This window comes from Carassius gibelio, chromosome B23 (assembly GCF_023724105.1).
Source record: "Carassius gibelio isolate Cgi1373 ecotype wild population from Czech Republic chromosome B23, carGib1.2-hapl.c, whole genome shotgun sequence".
NCBI lineage: Eukaryota > Metazoa > Chordata > Actinopteri > Cypriniformes > Cyprinidae > Carassius > Carassius gibelio.
The window spans coordinates 24,951,728-24,975,727 of record NC_068418.1 but is presented as its reverse complement, the minus strand read 5'-3'; the positions used below and the strand labels follow the sequence as shown (position 1 = coordinate 24,975,727).

Sequence of the window (24,000 nt, the reverse complement as noted above, 5' to 3'; positions counted from 1 at the left end):
TTATTTTATGTTCAGTTGTTAAATAGTTTTATGGTTTTAGTTAATTATAAAATCCTGATTTGAAACCATGTCCCAGTGTTTTTGTGCCACACGGTTTCAGAATTTCTCATGACATTAAAAGGTTACAATATTTTTTTTATTTTTTTTTATTAAGCATCTGTAAGTCACACACTTATTGTCTTTTGGCATCTAAATAGCTTTTCTAAGTGTGTGTAAGTGTATAGTGCATTGATTAGTAAGATTTGAGAATATGGAGTTTGCAGGCTCTTTCTCTCAGTAGGATGTTGAAGGTGAGTGTTACCTGTGTGTGTGTGTGTGTGTGTGTGTGTGTGTGTGTGTTGATAAATCAAAGCATCTCTCTCTGCTGCTTCATGAAATATTCACAAGGACATTTTCTCCCAGTGTGAAAGCAGAGCTCTGGATCTGAAGCATGGCACTGGTTTACACTCGTTCGTCTAGCTGTGCTGTTATTTCTGATTGTAGAGAAGCTGATAGAGCGTGTTTGTTAACACACTGTGGAAGCGGTGCCAGCGAGTGAAGTGAGTTCATGTTAGCGTGTGTGTTTGTGTGTGCGTGCGGGTTTGTGAATGTATGTTTATTTATCCACCTGATCCACACTCAATCTGCTTCACTGGCAGACGGCTTTATTGAGCGCCTGGAGTCCTCAGGGAACGCTGACCGCTTTAGAGAGAGATTGTCCTATTGTCTGAGCTTCAGAGGAAGAGAGGAAGAGATAGAGCTGTTGTGTCTCGTGTGTCTCTGTCGTTCCACAGCTCATCTCATCACTGCTCACATGCAGACTGATGCATTTCACTCTTTCACTGCTATTCACTGCATTTGATTGCCTCTGCTATTGCATTTCAGTCTCTCACTGCAATGCCTCAACCATTGTATTTCACGCACTCACTGTGTTTCACTGCATTTCACTCCCTCACTGCATTTTTCTGTATTGCATTGCCTCCATTGATGCATTTCACTATCTACTAGTGTATTTCACTTTCTCACTGCATTTCACTACACATTGCATTGCCTTATTTGTTTTGTTTTACTCACTCGCTCCATTTCACTGCAGTTCATTGCCTGCCCTATTACATTTCACAGTGTCACTGTATTTGACTGCATTGCTTCCACTGATGCATTTCACTGCATTGCATTGCCTCAACTGTTGTATTTCACTCACTTGCTGCATTTTACTGCATTTCACTGCCTCACTGCATGCGACTGCATTGCATTGCCTCATTTATTGCATTTGACTGCCCCCACAAATCCCTTCCTCTCTTTCACAACATTTCATTGCATATCAACGCCTCCGTTGATGCATTCCTCTCTCTCTCCACATCTACTGCTGCATCACATTGCCCCTTTCACTAAACTCACAAGTTTACTCAATGAGAATTTAATTCATGTAAAAAAATTTAAATAATTCTGAAAACAGCTAAAGAGATTTACTTATCAATTACTATTAATTTGCTAAACAAAATAAATAAATAGAACATAATTGTCACTCCCCAGATAATTGCAGCAAAATATATTTGATATAATAAATTACAAATAAAAAAAAACATTTTTGATGCATTTTTTTATATTAATCCAAATAAATAAATAAATGCAAATATATGATATTATATATTATTTTTCATACTTTATTTTTAAACGCTGTAAACACTGAGTTAAAGCATTACATTAAAGCATAACCATATTATCACCAGTTGATTAAATACATTAAAACAATGGTTTTGCATTAGAAGTTTAAATATTATATTTAAATGTGGAAATAATGCATTCTGAAATTAAATATGCATAAATTTTCAGAACATATATTTGAACAGTGGATTAAGCCAGATACTTTCATTTTGTTGACATGTTAGAGTTAAATGATTTATAAATGAGATGATGGGTATTTTTTTTTTATCACTCCTTGAATCAGTAAATAATGTCCACTGCCAAAATATGGACTTTAATTTAAAATCTAGATGCAAAAGTGTCATAAAATGAACTCTGTGGATGTTTTCTTTACACTAGTCTGAAAAGAAGAAATTTTATGGAAGCAAAATAGCACAAAATTGATTAGTGCATGAGTTTTTCCTGTTATCGTCTTGATTAATTGTTCTCAAAAGGCTGTTCTAGATCTGATTTTCTAAAACACACTGCATATACTTCATCCCAAATCAGTCGAAGTCGGCATGTTCGAGGCCGATTCATGGTTTATTACACATCTCCTGTCCGTTTCTCTGCAGGTAGTGAAGGTTGCTGGAAGCAACATCTCCCACAAGCTCCGTCTGTCCAGCGTGAAGCCGGCGGACGAGGGAACGTACGAATGCCGTGTCATTGACTTCAGCGACAGTAAGCTGCGGCACCATCGTGTGCGGGCGTACCTGCAGGTGGAGCGACCCGAGGGGAACGCAGCTCCTCCGCTCCATCAGGGGGCGACGTCACAAGAGGAGGCTCTGCAGTCTGACCACCACAAGCACCACAAACCCAGTCGTGAGCTCCGGAAGAGGTCTGCTGATGACCGCACCACTGACTGCACTGAGAGCTGCGCGCTTTAGGTTCCTCCTCCTTCAGTTACTGCCCCACCACATCACACCAAATACCCAGAATTCCTTACGCCTACCCCCAAACTAGGGATAGCTCACCTGAAAATGAACAATCTGTCATTTACACACTCTCATGTTGTTCTAAACCCATATGACTTACGTTCTTATTCCAAAAAAAATAATACTTTTTTTTCTTTCTTTTTTTGCCTTTTTATTTTTTAGCCCCAGTCACTCTCCTTTTTTTGTCCTTTTGATGCTTTATTTCATAGTTATTTTCTGCTTTAAAATTATGCAATATAAATACCTTTGTGTTTTATGCAAAAAGAAAAAAGTGAGTTTAAGAGGTCTTGCCATTTTTTTTTTTTTTGTTGCTCTATTTTTGAAGCTTTAGTTTATTCTTATTTATTTATTTTGAAGCTTTATTTTATTTGATTGTAGCTTCGTCCTTTTTGAAGCTTTATTTTATTATTTGACTTGATATTTTATTTTATTTTTTTAGGCTTTTTATTTTACCTAATTGTATTTGTTTAGCCCCGGGTCACTGTCTGTTTCCAAAGAGCAGCTTAAATATTCTGCTAAATATTATTTTGTCTTTTATGGAAGAAAGTTAATCTATTTATTTTATTTTCTCTTTTTGAAGCTTTATTATATTATATTTTATTTTATTTTATTATATTCTGCTAAATAAATTATTTCGAGTTTTATGGAAGAAAGTTAATCTATTAATCTAAATTTATTTATTTTATCAATTAAAATAAATAAATTATTAATAAATTATTTATTAATTTTATTATTATTATAACTTTTATTAATAGCTGGATCTAGTTCCAAAGAGCAGCTGAGACATTCTGCAAAATAAATCATTTTGTGTTTTATGGAAGAAAGTGAGTCATACAGGTTTAAAGCACCATTGAGAGGATATATAATGACAAAAGTTTCATTTCTGAGTGAACTATCGCTCTAACAAAAGATGTATATTTCTGTATAAAAGCGAAGGTAGATGTCTGTTCAGAAGCGAGTGCATGTGACAAACATTTCTAATCATATGTGCCAGTGAGCAAGAAACCAAATTAGACAGTGGAGTTCAAATCTTAGGTCATTCTTAGTTTGATCAGATCGATGGTTTTGATACGATGCATAGACGACGGCTAGAAGCTGCAGAACAGAGTAAATGTTTGAAATATTCTTCATCAGGTCTAAACGATGACATTTACATGCTGTAATATTCCTATCATTGTTTACATGTCTAATATTACAGGCACCAGAGGGTTTTATTCTGGACTGGCATCAAAGTGTGATTTGATAGGTGCCAGCTTTTGCAAATCTGTTTCATGAAGCTTTTGTCTCAATGGAAGGACGGTGCGCATACAATATTACGCCGTTTTGTGGTTTTATGCAGCTTTAAAAAGATCCTGAAAACACTCACAGTATGTTTAATGCTATTAACAACTATGGTTTCTTTGATTTCTACAGTTGGATTCAATAGTTATTTTTGTTTCTGGAAGTAATACATGTACAGATTGTGTATATGAAGTAATCCTACAAAAGACTGGTATCACTTTCAATGTATGCCTTTATCAAATAAAAACACATTGTACATTGATCTTATGTCATATCTTATGTCATTGTGTATTATTAATAGGCTACATGATTTGCTTGCTTTTTTAGTGGGAAATACTATGCATATAAATAAGGAAGTCAAGTTTAATCAGTTAAAGCCTCTTGATGGCCCTTTATTGCCATTTTTCTTTCTTTATTTTTTCTTTTACTTCAAAAGGTCTTCTTTCACGTGCTTACAATTATATTTAGTCTTGTGTGCGCGCACAAACGGCTCAAAGGCATTTTAATTGAAAAAGATTTGTTTTTTATTTTGTATTTGCAAATTTAAGATGTAGCTATGTAGAGGCAGTTTTCAAAATGGTTTGGTGAATATTGGTGTCTTTAATCATCGTACATTTACAAGTGATCGTTTACACACCGCATATTGATAGTGGATGCGTGAAAATTATGTAGGCTACTATTTTAAGATGTTTGCAGGTGCGGTTGTTTTTATGTAAATAAAATAATAAACAAAATATAAAAATAGTGTGATATATATAAAAATTCTCAAATTATAAAATAAATCATTCTATTTATAAAACGTGTTAAATAAAAATGTAATTATTTTATAATACACTTTGCTAATATTTTTTTTTTTAATTCTAATATGCTAATTTTAGGCGTTTGCAGACGAAATTTTGCACTTTAAAAAATAAATACGACCTCACGTTGTGCCAATCACAATTGGATTTTGACAGGAAATGATGACGAATAAAAAAAAGCATATATTTCTGTGTGCAAAGACCTTGAGTCAGAAAATGTCATATGTGTTTTTTCGTATTCGTCATCCTTTAGCAAAATGCTTGCTACAGATGCGAAAAAAAAATCTAACTCCATCTAAATTTATGATGGACGAAAGTTTCAGAGGCAGTGTTATTAAAATAAACTAAATGTGCTTAAAATGTGAAGTTGTGTATATGTTTTAACGTGCAAAAATTATTTGACAAGAATTTTGGATTCAGTGTCCTTTCCTTTCGTTGATCTAAAACGGTAAGTGTTCGCTAACAGCACGTCTGTATGCAAATGAGCGGTCTGAATTTGCATTTTTGGTTGCCCATGCGCAACACTTTATATGCATCACTGATTATTACAAAAATATTATAATAACTTACTAAAATGACCAAAAAACGTTACATTAGTACTTTTCAATCTAACAAAATAGCTTCGCCACCTATTTAACCTCAAAAATCACCTCAATTCTTCATTATTTCATTGCTTCAGCTTGCTCTGTCTTTACCGGCGGTGAATTCCTCAAACAAAACGCATGTCAAGCGGTTTGACTCTTTAATGATGTTTCTGCACTTATCAGAAGCGGTCGAGAGGAAATTACATTATCCCCGTATGCCGTGTGTTAGCGGCTCGCCCCGGCGCCGGGGCCGGTGAATAATAGCGCCTCTGTCAGCTCTGGCAGCAGGATAAATAGCAAAGTACACTGCAGATAACACAGCAGCAGGCTCACACAAAGCATATGAGGCAGCTTTAATGCGGCTCTCACAGGCAGAACATTTATTAGACTGTCACAGAAGAAACAAGAGCAGAAGATCCCGACCAACAGCACACAACTAAACCAGAACCTGTGCTGAGGACCATTAGTCACTTCATTAATAACTAATTGGACAATAAAAGCAAAATTACTGTTTTTGTTTACAAAGTACTTTACGATTTATGTACGATACGATACTTTTATTTTAATGGACAATGAAATTATTAATAAATAAGAAATTAAAAAATGTTAAAAAAATAATATGTGTCATTTAAAAAAATAATAATTCATAAAAATTTATTTCAAAATTTAATGGAGGATTCAGCAACATGAATACAATTACGTTTTTCAGAATGGTTGAACAAAAACTTCTGGAATATATTTAGAAATGCAATTGAATACCAGAATATCACATAATTACCCTAAAACTAATTTGATAGCCACAAATGCCACCCAAAGATGAAAGGTAAAATAAAAATAAAAAAAATATTAATGATTCTAAAGGAACCCATAATAATGTACTATTTTGGAGAAGTAACAATAACTATAATAATTATGGTATTTCCAGAATACCATATAATAACTACAGTAAAACTAGCAATTTGATACTAGCCCCAAATATCATACAAAGAAAAAAGGGAACAAACAACCCCCTTTAAAAAAAAAGATCATTCTTAAAGATCCCATTTTAATTTATTATTATTTTAGAGAAGTAAGAATATAACAATTATGGCATTTTGGCTGAAAACATCACTTTTTTTTATTATAATAATTATTTTACCATGGTATTTTGGCTGAAAACATCATTTACATGGTCATTTGTACATTTCCTTTAAAGAACAAACTTTTTTCCCCCTCGATCTGTTATATTACTATATTAATATAACTATCTGCATCATATTGAAAAGTTAGACTTCCAGCTTCCTCCAAAAGTTCTTCCAGTCAAACGTACAGCCGAGGAAGATCACGGTCATCTTAAACCTAGCGTTCAGATGTATGAAGCGCTGTTATGTGGCGTCAGACTCCTGCAGTAATGTGAGGACGTTGTCAGTGAACTGGTTCCTGGGCTTGTGTGACCCGCTCAGCGTCACAGGGAGCAGATGAGGGTGAGGGGGCTCGTACGGGACGGGACAGCACAGCTCATTCAGACTGAACCAGACCAGATCCGAGTCCAGATCCATCAGCGAGCGGAACACACTACAGACAACACAACCATCACCATACACTCATACAAATACTCGGTTTCTCTGTGGGTGGGGCTTTACCTGAGACACGCCTCCTGGAGTCTGATTGGCTGTCGGCAGCTCAGGTACAGAAGACAGGCGTCAATCACCCGATCCAGATCCGCCTCCACTGCAAACACACATTACCACACAGCCTCAGCTGGGAATATTAAACACAGAAAAAGCTAATATTACACTATTACAGATCTGTCCTAATTCTCCATTCCCACGAACCATAATGCAATCTCCAGTGAAATGCAAACAGTGCACGTCTGCGTCATAACGGCCACAGATGCTCTAATATATTCTAATAGTCTCCATGGCAGCATTATCCTAATTAATTAATTAAGCAGCCTGATGTAGAGCCTCATTACTCTAGAAAAATGGAGGTGAATGCAGAGGGACGGCGAGATCGGAGACCCAGAGGAATGAAGGATGGATGGAGAATAATAAAGTGTGATAGAGAGAGAGAGAGAGCGCACTAGAGCCAGCTGGGAAATAAACAGCATGACCTCTCGTGTCTGTCGGTCTCTCATAACCATGGAAACTCTATCAGTATTCAGTGTTTTCCTCTGGATGAATCTTCAACACCTGGCGCTCAATCACAAACCACTGGCTTCGAATCTCTCGTGGTTTGGTTAGTAACACGGTCCCCAGACGTCACTCGACTTGAGGCTAATACGGAGTGATAAGCATATTTTACCGGTCAATGTTGAATCATATTTACATGCATTAAGCTTGAATGCATGAGCCAAACTGCAGCATGTGAGGTTTTTCCATCTCACTCCTTTCAAAGTGTCTAGTTTACATCAGAAAACCCGCAGAGGGTGAGGAAAGACACACACGACCTCCTCCAGAGGATTGAACAGAGCAGCTGAGGATGCAGTGTGTGTGTGTGTGTGTGTGTTTAGATGGAGCGGTGATGAAGAGACATCAACAGGAGCACGTCTTCTGCAGCTGTGAGGACAGACTGCCATCTACAGGTGCTCACATATTGTTGTGCACGGGTTATCGGCATCTTATTCCAAAGGGGAATTTTTTTAATCTTTGATCTTTTATAAAAATGTGTTTTCTCAATGAAAAAAAAAATAATATGATTGAGGAATATTAAAAATGTCTATTTCAGTGGTTTTGCATTCAAAAAACTTTTGCATTCCCACAAGAAACAAGAAAACTAATTTAGTTTTCTCTCAAAAAGCACTGAAACAGTTTCTTGTATTATTTCCATCCCTAGTTCGGCGTTCACTTTGCAAGCAAAGCATTGAAATAAAATGTTCTCCTCCTGTTCAGGGTTATTGAAACTAAATGAAATGAAATAAAATTAAAAATTTTACTTATTTCAGCTAGCTGTCAAAGTAATATTTCTAAGAATTTAAATAATATTTTAGGGGGGAAAATACCATTTACATTTTTAAATAGAAATGAAATAAACTAAAATCAATCAATAAGCAACTTAATAAAAACTATATAGAAATATAAAATTAAAACGGCTATAAAAATTTAAAACCACAGCAAAAATTATTAAACCTTTAACTAGTATAACAGAATCTAAAAATAAATCAAAATATTAACAAAACGTATAATTGTATATCAAGGACTAAAAAGATATAAACAGTTTCCATCTAATTTTTTTTTTCCGTTTCCTTGTCCCTTAAGCTTATGCAGTCAATGAAAAATTATATAAAAATAAACCCAATTTCACAAGCAAAAATGGTTCAAATCCTAAAAGCATGTCGTGTCCTACATTAATCTAGTTGAATATTATATTTAGCTCATTTAGCACATTATTGAAAGTAGATGCATTTTTGTTTTTCTTAATAATTTAGGCAAAACATACAACGGGAATATCAGGATTTAGATTTGCATTTAAAACTATAATAACGTATAGTATTTTATTTTTCTGTTTGCAAGATTATGTTATAATGCTGACTTAAATTAATCATAAGGAGGGACAATGGAACAATAAACTCTACCTTATCTTTTAAACTAATGTTATGTTTTTTAAGTTTAGCATGTTTTCATTTCTTTACACAATATAATAAATGATATCTGACATCATATGACAATCTCCTGCAACAGCTGATTATTAAACACTATTCAGTATCATCATGTTTGTGACAGACTCACTCAGGTCCAGTTTCACACACAGCGGTCCGAGACCCTGCAGCACGGCGAGCTGGAGTTTGTAAGCCAGTGTGTGTGTGTAGACGGGTCCGGAGCGAGCGCTGACCTCCGCCTGCTTCATCAGAGACGAGGTGAGACGGGGCAGGACCTCCTTAGACACGCGCTTCCTCAGGAAGTCTCCACACGACTCGCCCAGGACACACAACACCTGGAGACCCACGGAGAAAACAGAGCACCTGAAGATCTGCTGCATCTATTAGTGTGCCAGCTAATACACAATTACATTCAAATGGGATGATGGAGCACAAAATCTGTCTTAAGTGTCAGGTTTTTGCAATTGAGATGTATACATTGAATAATAAGATGAATACTGAATAAATAAGCTTTCCTTTGGTGCATGGTTTATTAGGATCGGACAATATTTGGTCGAGGTTTGAAAATCTGAGGGTGCAAAAAAATATATATATATATTGAGAAAATCACCTTTAAAGTTGTCCAAATGAATTCTTAGCGATGCATATCACTAATCAAAAATGTAGTTTTGATATATTATATATTATGATAGGAAATTTACTAAATATCTTCATGCAACATGATCTTTACTTAATATCCTAACGATTTTTGGCATAGAAGAAAAATCGATAATTTTGACCCATGCAATGTTTTTTTGGCTATTGCTATAAATATACTTAAGACTGGTTTTGCGCTCCAGGGTCACATATGTTGGAGGTTGGTATATTTTTGAAAAGAGTCTCTTCTGCTCACCAAGACTGCACTTATTTGGTCAAAATACAGTAAAATATTTTTACAATTTAAAATAACTAATTTCTGTGTGAACTCTGTTAAAATATAATTTATTCCTGTGATCAAAGCTGTATTTTCAGCATCATTCCTCCAGTCTTCAGTGTCACATGATCTTCAGAAATCATGCGTATATTCTGATTTACTGCATAAGAAACATTTCTAATTATGTTGAAAACAGTTGTACTGCTTCATATTTTTGTGGAAACTTTTTTTATGCATAGAAAGTTCAAAACAGCATTTATTAAGAAATAGAAATGACACATTCAGACACATTCAATCATGAATACTTCAGACGAATTGAACTAATGACCGATTCTCTTACAGCTTTACTAAAGGTCAGCATCTAATTAATCAAATATGAATTCAATGATTTTCTAATGCAAATCATTAAACTTCATTATTGAGTTTATGCTATAGAAATGTCCATGTCGTCTAATGCAAGGCTCTATTCTAGGTCCTCTTCTGTTTGCATTATATATGCTTCATATTATTCGGAAACACAATTTATCATACCACTTTTATCCCGATGACACTGTTGGTTTTGCATCTGGTTGCTAGGGTGTTGTGGATGGTTGCTAGGACATGATCTCACCTTGAATGCTCGTGGTACAGCGAGAGGGTCATCGTTGGTGAGACGGTGCAGGAGAGCAGGCCAGCACCGGTGCACCATGGGAAGCAGCTCATCCTCTCGCTCACATAAAACACACACACACAACTCCAAGATGTCCAGCACCTGTAAATGCACATGCACCTTTGACTTTAGACCCTCTGTTTCCAAAAGAAGCACACCTACAGCAATGCCAAAGCTATTATACATCACGAGAAGAGGTTTTACAACCTTGAGTCGGATTCTCAGGTTGGAGTCGGAGAGCAGGTGGATGCATCGCTCCATCACGTCTTTCACAATCTGGATATGAAGAGGAAGCTCCTTTTTCTCTGCAGGACCATCTGTGTCCTCATCAGAAGTTGGTGGAGGAACTTCTGTGGACAGGAGAATTTAAAAGCCTAGTTGGTTTGTCATTCCTGTGCATTCGACTGCATGCTCAAAAGTCTGTCTCTGGGTCTATCATCATCTTGTAAATCAGCTACAAACCTTCAGCATGATAGAAGGAACGTCATAATAATGGATCGCTCAGGGAATTCGGCTCTGTGTGTGTTGGTTTAATGATCAGAAATCTGAGCCCTGAGTTGAAACCTCAGCATGTAGAGGATTGAAGATGAGCAAAAAACAGAGCTTGTGCAATCATAATTTGGCTCTATTACATCTGTACCCTTGTGTAAAGCACTTACTAAAGCGCTTGTTCAAGGGGAACAGAGTGCCCCAATTACAGGTCTGCTGTTATGATGAAACCTACAGCACGATTACGGTAACAGTTCCAGCACTTTTTACTTTTATGCTGCGACAACTCACTGGATCATTACTGTCATCTGCTGTGCAAGAATTAAATTACAGGCAGGAACTGTAAAGCACAACCATTTTCTATTTACTGAACTGCAAGGGCAACACAGATCCTGAGAAATGTGGGTCCAAAAAGTTTAAGTAAGTATAAAAGTAAATACAAATTTCTCTAAGACGCTCTCAATCCAGGTCTGAACGTGTGCACAATTCTGCTAAATTTGGATGAAGAGCCTTGGAATTTTTATCATCCATGCACCATGCAAAAATCTTGGGTCAGATCACTTAGAAAGTAAGAGCATTTCCATTAAAGTTTTCCAGAAGAAATTAAAAATCACTTCCATAATGTACTTAAAGTGCTCCATTTTAATGCACTAACACTACAAAAAATTATTCTTTAGTACTTCTTAAGATAATCTAAAGCATATAATAAAGTGCACTCAAATGTGCTATTTCAGGACACCATGAATAAGAACTAAAACAAACTTTATCTGCATTAAAAATAATTATTTAGTAGTGCTGTCAAACTATTAATTGCAATTAAATCGCATCCTAAATAAATGTTTTGTTTACATAACATATTTATGTTTTCTGTGTATATATTATGTATATACAAATACATGTGTATATATATATATATATATATATATATATATATATATATATATATATATATATATATATATATATATTTAAGATTTTTAAAAAAATATATTAAATATATTTATTTATAAAATAAATTTTATGAATATAAAGACATGTAAATATTTTCAAAATATATACTCTATGGGTCTCATTCATGAAACATGTGTAAATATACGAGTAAATATCTGAGTGATTTGCGCGTAAAGAGAACTTCCCGAAAACTCTTCTCCTGATTCACAAAAACTTTGTAAATGTCAGATGTGATGTGTGATGTGTGTGAAATGTGTGTGTGTGTTAATGAATTCCAATCAGTCGTAAATGGGACGCGCGTGCACGCTCACTCTCAATTACCATAAATCCCGCCCATTAAATCCGACTGACAACTATATATGAGCATCATATTATGACACCAAACTAAGGATTTCAACGTGTCTTCTCAAAAGCGACTGAAAAAGAAACAATTCTCATTTGAAGAAATTGAAGTTTTATTATCAGAAGTTCATTCAAAACGCCACATTTTATTTTCAAGCGTACTAGTGGCGTATCAGGTCCTAAAAAAGGAAGTTTGGCAGCATATTACAGATCCTATTAGCTACTGGCTCTCATAATAAAAGTTAAAAGAAAAACCGTATGTAATTAATATATATAAATTTTTTTTCAAAATGCAGTGTAAATATGTACCCGATTAAGGTGAATTAAAATGTAGCCGTATTAATGAGCAAAACGTTCAGATGTTAAACGCACTATTTACGCGTGGCTGGGAGCAGGTGTAGATTTCTTTCGTACCAACTAACATTTGGAAAATACGAACGTTTTAATGAATCCGAAAATTGATGCCAAAACCACTTTACACGCGATTTACACAAAAATTCGTTCTGCTCGTGTTTCATGAATGAGACCCCATGTGTGTGTATTTATATAGATACAATAAATATACACAGAACACACACATATATTAATCAAACAAAAACTTTTACGTTGCATGTGATTAATCGTGATTAATTATTTGACAGCATTAGTATTTAGTTACCACTTGTAGTAAACTTGAACCCATCTTACATACAGCAGTGGGTTACTACAAATGTACTGCAAAAAGTATCTAAATACATTTTTTCTATACAAAAAGTATAATAAAATAACATTTTATTTGATATTCATGGTGTTCCAAAATAGCACATTTGAGTACATGTATATGTTTGTAAGATTATCTTAAAAAGTACTAAACAATATTTTTTTGTAAGCCTATATTAAATACAAAAGTAGTGTGTGAAAATAGAGCAACTTAAGTACTTTTTCCCTCCTCCTGGGTTAATACTAAATTAATTAATTAACCAAACGTGAATGTAAATTACAAACCTAAATCATTAGGATCTTCCTCCTCTAGTCCAATGCCTTCTGCAAGCTCCTTATGCTTCTTATAGTCCAGGAGAAACTGCCTCAAGTTCACACACTCCTTATCCTGGGTCTCTTTGCTGGGCGTCTTCTGGCGTCCAACAGTTTCGGGAAACCATCTCACTGTGGAAAAACATGTCAATTTTTTAACCATAACACACTTAGAAACTAATAATTAATAGAAACATTACTCAATATCCTCATGTTGTTCCAAACCTGTAAGACCTAGGTTTATCTTCGGACTACAAATTAAGACATTTTTGTGAAATCCGAGAGCTTTCTGAACCTCATTAGACAGCAATGGCACTGAAATGTTCCCAGGCCCAGAAATGCAGTTAAGATATTGCTTTCATGAGCACCAAAACACAACAATATCAAGAGGTATCAATACACCGGAAAAGAATGTTTGAATAAAGTTTTGTTTTCTTTGCATATAGAAAGTATTCTCGTAGCTTCATAAAATTAAAGTTGGACCACTGATATCACATGGAATAGTTTAATGATCTAGAAACAGTTCGGTACCCATTGCGGTCTAATGAGGGTCAGAAAGCTCTATGATTTCATCAAAAATAGCTTCATTTGTGTTCTGAAGATGAACGAAGGTTTTACGTGTGGGTAATCAATGACAGAATTTCCATTTTTGGATGAACTAACCCTTTAAGTAAGCTAAGGTAAAGTAACACTCACCGAGTGCTTTCATGAGTGAGTGTAGCACACTACAGAACTGTGGCGCTCTCAGGTCATAGCTGAGATCAAGTGCTGTTAACACGTCCTGCACCACATCGGCCACTAGAGGCAGCAGACTGGCATCCGAGTGAGTGAACATGACCGCAAGAACTCGCGCGGCATGAGGGTGAATGCTGGGTCTGGCTAGGTTTAGAGAAACATCATTGAGAAGGTAGTCTGAGTTCTTGATGACCAGCTCCATGGGTGAACTGTAATCGCAAGCCTTGCAGAGGTTGCACATTGCGCTAAAAGCCGCTTGGCTGACAAGAAGTGACTCGTCCCCGTTCTTCTCCAGCACAGGGTATAGCGTAATCATCAGAAGCAGACGGAAATCGGTGCCTAATGCCAAGGCGAAGCCACCGATGCCCTCCAACTGGATACAGATTTGCCAGATGTTGCTGTTGAGTTGGTGAAGCGTTGGAGATTTGGATGCTGGAAGCAACTGCAGACAGTTTCGTTCTGGACTCTTGGACAACAAGGAGGTTGTAGACTCAAGTTTCCCTTCCAAGGCTTCTGAGACTGTAGGGAGATGCCAGTTACTCAAACTGATGTACTCCTCGATGATGGACATGATTGACGATTTCAAGTCTTCTTGATTTGTTCTAGACCGCTTTGCTCCTGAACTGTCAATCCTAGAAGTGTCCATTTCTACACCAATGCCTGCGGCACCAACAATGACCTCGTTGAGGACCAAAGCAGCTTGCTTTCTGTAAACCGAAGACTCCTTGTACAGTTCCATGAAGCGGTCAACAAGAAGATAGAGGTTTCCGTAGTATCCCAACATGCGGCAGATCTTCCTGAGTGCCGAGAATATCTTGTCGTCTGTGAAGTAGAGGAAGTATTTCCTCTGGGATGGGATTTGGTGCAGGTCAGGTCTCAAGTCTGTCGAAGACGTTAGAGTTCTTTCCTCGACGATCTTCACATCCGTTACGTCCAGCTCCATCACTTGCATCAATGCTTTGGAGATGCGTTCCAGATGTACTGCTGAAGTAAGTACCGCATCCACTTTAGGCCCAAGAATCTTGAGGTACCCAAGGAACACGTTAAGAACAAAGAGCTTGCGTTGGTCGTCAGATGTTCTCATGAGTCTAGGTAAGGATGACGCCAAGCTGTGAAGGTTTTCGGATATAATATCAGTAAAGTCTTGTTTGTTATTGGTTTGACCCATTTGTGCCACCTCGTCCAATGCTGCATTGCACCTGTGCTTAACCTCAGGCTCCTCATCGTTGATGGCACCAACCAATGCTTCCAGTAGAGGACCGACACATTCACCAACAGACTGTCTGCACTGAGAAAGTAGAAAATGGGACAGACTGACCAACTCAAGTCTTACTCTCCAGTGCGGGTGGGCAGATGTGCAAGAAATGATCTTCTGTAAGACCAAAGCAAGGCGCTGGGAAGTGGTTTTGCACCAGGATGGAGTCCTCTTCACAACAAGCTCCCCAACCCTTCCTAGATCTCCAGCTGCCACACCATTGTCTGTTTTCTGAAGCTGCTCATCGGCCATTACCAGACCTACTGCTTTGTACCAAACCTTCATGGCCTTCACTGTAACCGCATGGCCTTGTCTTACATCTCCACTTATTACGAGACTCAGGGCTCGAGAAATCCCAGGTAGGAAAGTGGCCAAGGTGCATCCGAGCTTAAACCTCTCATCCCGTCCGAGCTCAATGTGTTCTTCTTCGCAGTCGCACTGCTGGAACAAAGAAAGGAGACATTTAAGAGAAGCCGTTTGGACTCCTCTAGCCTTTTCGTGCTCTGCTAATGCCAGAAGAAGTGAAACGGCGGCTCCAAGTCCAGGCAACATGCTTGGCTCGTAGAGTTTAAAAACAATGTCACCGTAGGCAGAGTGTATAAGGGTGTCTAGGCATCTAAGGACAGCCATTTTTAGTTCCTCAGAGGTTGTGGCGGGTTTACCCGGGTCCTTTGGGGAACAAATACAAAGGCAAAGCTCAGAGAAAAGATCTCGCAGGGAATCCCAACTTTGAACACAAGTGTTCTCCAGGACATACGTAATAGCTTCGATCACCGCCTGGATAAGTCCCTCCCGCTTTGAGCCAGGGGTTTTGAGGACAAATCTGAGGGGGAACAGAATATAGTCCTGGAGCTGTTGGAGAGCTCCATCGCTAACACTGCGGAGATGACCGCTAAGAGCTTCGACGTTAGCAACTGTAGGTTCTTTGGTCAGGAGGACACAGGATGGGCGGAGATATGCAAATGCAATCTTTGGGTCTTCGATCTGATGTTGAGCCATTCTTCATGTATAGAGCTACAGGATCTGTGAAGGATGTTAAGAAAAAAGTGGTATGTCATCTTGAGAAAGACAAACATGAGAAATGCTAATTTTAAAATGCATGACCAAGAGAAACTTTTGGCGACTAAACAAGTATCACTCAGCATCTGACTGATTTCTTGACATTTGGATTATTTAGTCAAGTAAATGCATTTCATAATGGATGCAGATCATTTTCCAATTCCTTAAATGATATTGCTGATAATTGTTTTCACTAGCATACATAAAGCATGTTATCTTAAAACAAACAAGCATGGAAAAAAAGAGTCTGACAATCACCATCTATGAACTGCTTATCACACTAAAATATTTCGGCCCTGATTCACAAACAGGACTTAGTTTAAACCAGGATTAGGCCATAGTTCAATAATAATGTTTATGTACATGCCTGGTGTACATCTTGAGACGAAACAAAGGGACTGATATATTTTAAGATCAGTCTGTGCAAGTTTCTTTCAGTTAAAACAACTCAGACTTACACTTTAGTCTAGGACTAGGCTTAAGCCTTGTCTGTGAAACCGGGGTTTAATGTCCCATGATGTGTGCATCGCTCGTGTAACTGTGTATTATTACTAACATGGTGCCCAGTAAACTAATTTAAAAGTGGTAAAGTCACAATACAAAACAATTGGTTTTTCGTCTATTTTTTTATGGCCATGCTTTAGTTCAACATATGAACGAGGATACCTAATATGTACTTACAGCCCCTCCCCTTAAGATTTTTAATAGTACTTACTCACTCAGTGGTTCAGTGTCAGCAGCAGAAGCACACATGCAGCTCCAAGCTCAAAATCATGTCTATTAGCTCCTGTATCATCATATTTAGCATACGACTTTCGGTCCAGCAAGAGATCCTCTATGCCTGCTAGCACAAAGGCTGGGTTTTCTAGACGACAAACAAATAAACATCACTTGAAAATGACTGGCGTTGTTACTTAAAACGACACATGTAAAGATTACAGTGCTTAAAAAAACCCACACACATTGCGTCGCATCGGTATGACGTCACGCGCGCGACGCTCGTTTGTTTATCACCAACTTGGAACGGAATATCACCGTGTTCAAACATTCGGCAAAAGTTTCGAGGAATATACTTAGGGATTGTATTTTATTAATTAAATGTATTAATATCTCCACTCAAACCACCCTTTGGATCCGCGGTAGTTCGTATTTAGTGTTTCCCGCGCGCGTTGTGCCACATTGAAGTTAAATCCATATTAGGCTTACGTAACAAAAACTGCTGACAGGTGAGGATTTATTTACACTACCTTCATTTTTTAGTTTGTTTGCTTGATTTGTTTCTTTAACCTGCTTAATTAACGTTTACTGTCTTGAATATGTTGAATGCCTGTCAGAAATGTTGCATTAAAACTAATCACCTTCTCTGCTAATCAATAACTCCGACTCTGTTTGGAGTTTAAGTTCAAACTCTAATCTTATATCTCCTTTGTTAATCACATAAACTATGTATTTATGCAACCAAACTACTATTATAAGTACTTTGTGTGTATATATATATTTCACGTATATACATATCATGAATCCTAATATGCATAACAATTATTTAAGAAATGAGCAAAATGCATTTGAAAGTGATTTAATAATGTGTATGTGGTTGGTTGACAAATAAAATTTATTATTGTAGCATTTCTATTTAATATCAAGCTTCCAGACATTTTATATGACGTGTATCATTTTAGCACTATTTTAAAAAGCCTTTTTATTTGGTGTTTATTTTTAAATGTCTTTGGATTGTGAAAAGTAAAATAAAACTATGCCATATAAACAAATATTGCATGTCGAAGCTATACTATAATAAGAACTATAGTAAAAAAATGTTTTGGAAAAATGCAGAATAACACATCACACAGTCAAAAGTCAACTACTCTTATGTTTATACTGTATATATTATATTAGAAATATTAGGGACCCTGTGAGCCCCTTAGTTTGAAAGCACTTTAAATGCCTTAAGTGATGTTGTTTATCAGCTGTTGTGTCTTGTCAGGGAGGTTTGGTGAGAGACCGCAGTCAGCATGTCATCTTTCTCCGAGTCTGCGCTGGAGAAGAAGCTGTCTGAACTGAGTAACTCGCAGCAGAGCGTTCAGACGCTGTCTCTGTGGATCATTCATCACCGCAAGCATGCGTCCTTCATCGTGCGCGTGTGGCACAGAGAACTGAAGAAAGGTAAGGGAGCGTTTCTCCGCTGTGGACATCTACAGCTTTAGGTTTACAATGGGAGTTGAAGGAACAGTTGACTCAAAAATAAAACAAATGTCTGAAAATGTCATCAATCTCAGGCCATGCAATTTGTTTCTTCGTCAGATTTTGAGAAATGTAGCATTGCATCACTTGCTCGCCAATGGATGCTGTGCAGTGAATGGGTGCCGTCAGAACAAGAGCTGATAAAAACACCACAATAATCCACACATCATGTGAAGCCAAAACCTGTGTTTTAAAGAAACAAATCCATCATTTTTTGAAATTTTTAACCATTGCTTACAGTTAAAATGTTTCCATACTCCCCCCAAAAAAACACTTCCAGTAAAAAAGCAATCTGGTCTGAATCAGGAGAGAAATCTGTAAAACGGTTCTAAACAAATATGTTAAGACAAAAGGGAAATGTACGTTTTCACTGGAGGAAGTGTTATTATGGATTATGGATTTATTTGAACAGAAGCAACAGTTTGAAGTTAAAACACCTTAATGATGGATTTGTTTCTTACAGACATGCAACTGTTCTCTTCACATGACGTTAACTGATGGACTGGAGCTATGTGTGGATTATTGTGATGTTTTTATCAGCTTTCATTCTGACGGCACCCATTCACCGTAGAGCATCCATTTCTGAGCAAGTGATGCAATGCAACATTTCTCCAAATCTGGTGAAGAAACAAACTAATCTACAACTTGGATGACCCGAGGGTGAGAACAATAAATGTTGTTTTTTAGCTGAACTGTTGCTTTAAAAGGTTGCTTTAGTTCAGTTTGCACAAGGCATGTTGGTTGTGTAAACAAGGTTAACCTTCAAAAATGGCTAAAACACTGAAACACAAGTTCTAAAGTAAGTAATGATTAAATGTTGATGCTCAGCTAAAAGAAGCAGGAAGTTGACGTTCCTGTATCTGGCTAATGACGTGATCCAGAACAGTAAGAAAAAGGGTCCCGAGTTCGCCAAAAACTTTGAGGGCGTCCTGGTTGATGCCTGCTCACACGTGGCCAGGTAAACACAGCTTCACAGATGCATTATGTGTTCAGTAGCATGACTCTGTCCTGCCTCACATATATATTCTGGGTGTTTCTCTGGCAGAGATGGAGATGAAGGCTGTAAGAAGCACATGGAAAGATTGCTGAACATCTGGCAGGAGCGAAACCTGTACCGTGCAGACTTCATCCAGCAGCTCAAACTGGCCATCGAGGACTCGGATAGTCCCAAACAGAAGCCCGCAGGTCAGTGCAATACATGCATACGGTGTAGACATGTTTAATAACATCCCAAATGCACCTGATGAAGTTAGCTGATGAGTGTTCAGAGCAATCAGAGCGGCTATCTAGATAAAGAAGAAGCTCAAATATCAGAAAGAGTCATGCTTTAATTTGTGTTATTTCAGTTTCCATAACCACTATAGCTTGAAAATCCTGTTGTAATATCATGCAACCTTTTCATCAGGCACTGTTTTTCACCAAAATACATGTTTGTGAACCTGTCCTGCAGAATGCATGAACTGAACTGTCTCGTTTTGAAAGTAAGGTGAAGTAACGGATGCATGCTGTTTTGTAGTAGATGATAGAAAACACTTGAAGAGGAGCTACCAGAAGGTCCAGGAGGAAGAGGAGGAGGAAGATGATGATTACAGAGGACACTATTCTCCCCAGGAGACGGACGCAGCTGCTCCACAACTCGTAATTCATTTTATTTTATTGTTCACTTTGCAGGACCATTTAAAATGCACTAGTCAAGGAAATAATGTTTTAAAATAACATTTTAAATCTAAAAACTTGATATTGAGTAAAATTGCTATAATAACAATCAAAGCTAGGAAGCACACTTCTTTAAATAATAAATGGCATTTAAGGGACTCATAGTAGAAAAGTATATTAACATTTATAATGAATATAATTAAATGTTTGTAATATAGTGTTTATGTAAAAAGCATGGGGAGTTGATTTGACGTCACACTGATAAAACTGCCTGATGTTTCAAAGAAAATACCAGGATGTTTATACGTTTTATATACTACACGTTATATTAGATATTCAGGTGCACATTTTCTATTGAGCCTCTTAGTTTGGGGAAACATTTATGTGCTGTACTCAAATAAAAGTGATTCTAACCCTTGATTTTCATATCAGTTCTGGTAAAAATTATGTCAGATATTAGAAAGTAATCTGTGTGACCCTCAGACGGAGGATCTGGTGAAAGCGCTGCAGGATCTGGAGAACGCTGCGTCCGGTGACGCTGCTGTGAGACAGAAGATCGCATCACTTCCTCAGGAAGTGCAGGACGTCTCTCTTCTGGAGAAGATCACAGGTGAGTCTCGCAGGAGGAACGTACCCCTGTCCAACAGGAAGTGTGTTTTTGCTAAACCTCGATCCTCTGCAGATAAACAGGCGGCAGACAAGCTGTCGAAGACGGTGGACGAGGCCTGTCTGCTGCTGGCGGAGTATAACGGACGCCTGGCCGCTGAGCTAGAGGACCGCAGACAGCTGGCACGCATGCTGACCGAATACATCCAGAGCCAGAGAGAAGCGCTCAGCGAGAGAGAGAAGAAGCTGGAGGTACTGTACCTTAAAGACGAGTCTACCGTCCTGCCATCATCATCATCTGCTCCTCGTGTCCTCCATGGGAGCATTTCTGAAGAATATCACAGATGATGTTTTCAATATAATGAAAGTGGATCTGATTTTTACCTTTAAGCAACAAAATAGAATTTTAAAAGTAGTCCATATTACTTACAAACAATACAGACAAAGATACCAAAAATGAAATCAATATTCACTGAGAAATCATGATTTTGTTTCGACTTAAGTTGGGTTAATTTAGACTTTAAATATCATATGGTAAACTTTTGGGATAGTTTTCATACTTTTATGGTACTTTTCATAAAAAAAAACCACTTCTTTCCTTTTGTGTTTCATGGAAGAGAGTAAATTAAACTTAATGTTTCTGAAAGAAGTGCAATTATTTGATTAGAAATTCAGTAAAAACAGTAGCATTGTGAAATATTATTACAGTTTTAAATTACTGATTTCTATTTGAATATATATTAAAATGTAATTTATTCCTGAGATGCACAGCTGTATTTTCAGCATCATTCCTCCAGTCTTCAGTGTCACATGATCTTCAGAAATCAGGAAAATATACTGATTTGCTGCTCAAGAAACATGTCTGATTATTATCAATGATAAAAACAGTTTAATATGGTTTTGGAAGTTGTGATGCATTTTATTGTTCATGGTTCTTTAATAAATAGAAAGAGAAGGCATGAATTTGTCAATCAAAAGAACAATTATTTTTAATGCATCTCTACTGAAAACATCTGAACGACCCCAAACTTCTGACCATTTGTGACTGATTGATTGATTGATTGATTGATTGATTGTGTTGTTCTCGCAGGAGTACAAGCAGAAACTGGCTCGCGTCACACAGGTGAGGAAGGAGCTCAAGTCTCACATCCAGAGTCTTCCAGATCTGTCTCTTCTCCCGAGCGTCACCGGTGGTCTCGCTCCTCTCCCGTCTGCTGGAGATCTGTTCTCCACCGACTGAACCTCTCTCAGACTGAACATCAGATGAAGATCTGTCACCAGCTCAGCTCTCACAGCTTTGTGTTGCTTTAGTTCTCATGTCTCAGCTAAACCTCACCGATCCGTCAGTAAACCAGACTCAGAGTCTGGAGATTGTGTTGATGTGACTTTGCTGTGGAAAGCAACTCCCTTTGCTTTGTCTTATTTCTGTAGATTATTAGTTTTATTGCAGAGTTTAATTTTGGTTTTTGGAGGAAACTAAACATGAGGATTGAGTTTTAAACACCTCACTGTTAATGAGTTGATGATATCAAGAGAAATGAATGAGTAACTCATGCCCATCATCAGATTCGGTGATATATTTTGGTTACAAACCTGACCTGTTTTTCTTCAAATTATTATTTTGCTGATAAATACAACAGATGTGGTACATAATATGGTCACTGTATGATTAGTGTCTCTCATTAAATATGATTGAACACATTTCAACAAAATATATATATTTTTTAATATAAGTAAATCTTTGGGGTTTGATTTGAACGGATTGCTGTATTATCAGAGGGACATGTAAATGAGATTGTGTGAAGCATCTGTGAAATATAAAGTGGCCAAACTCTGTCCAAAACACTTCTTATGTTTAATTCACAGATGAGTGGATCATTTTATGCTGTTGATCAACACCAAAACAGAGAATACTGAAGGTTTTCTAGGTTTCTTATAAGTCATTGTTGTTTACAGATTCAGAATCAGTGACACTATTGAGCTGAAAAGCCGTATTGTGCTCTGTAGCCATTATGTTTATATTAATAACTCATAACTACATCAAATTTGGAAGATATCCTACTATTTTCTTTACTTTCTGGACCCAGTTTAGTTTAATGGCTCAGGTACATAAGGTACTATTCATCTTTTGAACCATAAACAATAAACTCATTCTCTTGATAATATATTTTTTGCAGATCTTTATTGAAATGAACAAGGTCAATAGGTGAGATGTCTATTTATGCAAGTGTGGGGAAAAAGCATTATACAGTCAACCTGCACAAGAGAGTAATGAGTCTGCTCTGTTTGGCCGACAGGAAGTACAGCAGAGCTAAAGGAAGCTTGGGGAACATGTTAACTTGTGTGTTCAGATATGTGCCTTTAGTGACGTTGACATCCACCATCACATTAAAGCGCACACTGAATACAAAATATTCATTAGAAAACTTAAGTTACTTATAGCAGGGCTCTCAAGTTTTGAAGACAGGCAAGAGTGACAACCCCCCCCCCCCCCCCCTCAAGTTTTTCTATCAGTGAGACAGAAGACATAGAGAAAGCTAGTCAAATACAGGCTTCTTATAGGATATATCTCTGGGTTATACAAGTTTCAAGTTTTTGAAACTTGTCATATAGTACACATAAATAACATTTATCAGTCATGAAATTTGTTGTGCTCAAAGTAATCTCAACTTTACAGAATTTTTTAAAAAAAATAGAAAGTAGATAAATAGAAGAGGTAAAAAAAAGGATTAATTTAGGTTGAATGATTAATTCTAAAAAGTGACAAGTGTACCATTTAGGAGAGTGAAGATGGTTGAGTAAAGTTCAGCATTCTGATGGCTTGAGGATAGAAGCTGTCTCTGAATCTACTAGAGCTGTTTTTGATGCTCTTATATTTTCTACCAAATGGCAGAGGGGTGAATATGTTTATATTGGGATACCATACTTTTAAAAATTTTGTATCCATATTCCATCATCAGAAAGACCACTAAATCCATAGAAAAGGTGTATTTGTTGTTAATAAGCATACAGGTTAATCTCCCTATGTGACTTCAAAGCATTACCAGGCAGTTGGTGCAGTGAGTCCTGTTGGCTAAGTAACAGACACTCATGAAAAACTGATGCTAATTATCTGGGAAACATTCTCTAACAGCAGTCAAGTTGTCATTGTTTGTGTCAAACAAGTTGTGAATTTGTTGTAACAGGAGATCATTACTTTGTGCTCAAAATGATGCTGGGAGCTCAGTGGTTTCCTCTATGGGTGAACGAGGAAG

At 37.1% G+C, this 24,000-nt stretch overlaps 3 protein-coding genes across 5 annotated transcripts in view; 2 read left to right on the top strand and 1 right to left on the bottom strand.

Annotated features, from left to right (window-relative positions):
* The window catches only part of LOC128011078 (V-set and transmembrane domain-containing protein 2-like protein), a 44,810-nt gene extending 40,658 nt beyond the window's left edge, over positions 1-4,152 (top strand). Inside the window, exon 4 of the mRNA XM_052593153.1 lies at positions 2,238-4,152. Coding sequence (XP_052449113.1) covers positions 2,238-2,549 — 312 coding nt within the window. The 3' untranslated portion in view covers positions 2,550-4,152. The remainder of the gene's footprint in view (positions 1-2,237) is intronic.
* A 1,453-nt stretch (positions 4,153-5,605) lies between these two features.
* On the bottom strand, positions 5,606-17,218 carry LOC128011923 (TELO2-interacting protein 1 homolog). 2 transcript variants are annotated; one of them, XM_052594721.1, is made up of 8 exons: positions 16,963-17,218; positions 13,891-16,207; positions 13,168-13,326; positions 10,609-10,751; positions 10,363-10,503; positions 8,970-9,174; positions 6,885-6,972; positions 5,606-6,816 (listed from the first exon to the last, which is right to left on the bottom strand). In XM_052594721.1, the coding sequence occupies exons 2-8, from the start codon at positions 16,181-16,183 to the stop codon at positions 6,627-6,629; spliced, it is 3,219 nt and encodes a 1,072-aa protein (XP_052450681.1). In that variant the 5' UTR covers positions 16,184-16,207; positions 16,963-17,218; the 3' UTR covers positions 5,606-6,626. The 2 variants fall into 2 exon arrangements, with proteins under 2 accessions (XP_052450681.1, XP_052450680.1); XM_052594720.1 differs by having other exon boundaries at positions 16,959-17,184.
* A 2-nt stretch (positions 17,219-17,220) lies between these two features.
* LOC128011926 (regulation of nuclear pre-mRNA domain-containing protein 1B-like) lies at positions 17,221-22,911 on the top strand. Of its 2 annotated transcripts, none has more exons than XM_052594727.1 (8): positions 17,221-17,469; positions 18,228-18,406; positions 19,313-19,442; positions 19,530-19,669; positions 20,001-20,122; positions 20,624-20,750; positions 20,823-20,998; positions 21,837-22,911. In XM_052594727.1, exons 2-8 carry the CDS (start codon positions 18,256-18,258, stop codon positions 21,984-21,986), a joined length of 996 nt encoding a protein of 331 aa, XP_052450687.1. In that variant the 5' UTR covers positions 17,221-17,469; positions 18,228-18,255; the 3' UTR covers positions 21,987-22,911. The 2 variants fall into 2 exon arrangements, with proteins under 2 accessions (XP_052450687.1, XP_052450688.1); XM_052594728.1 differs by having other exon boundaries at positions 17,264-17,469; positions 20,004-20,122.
* Positions 22,912-24,000: the final 1,089 nt, after the last annotated feature.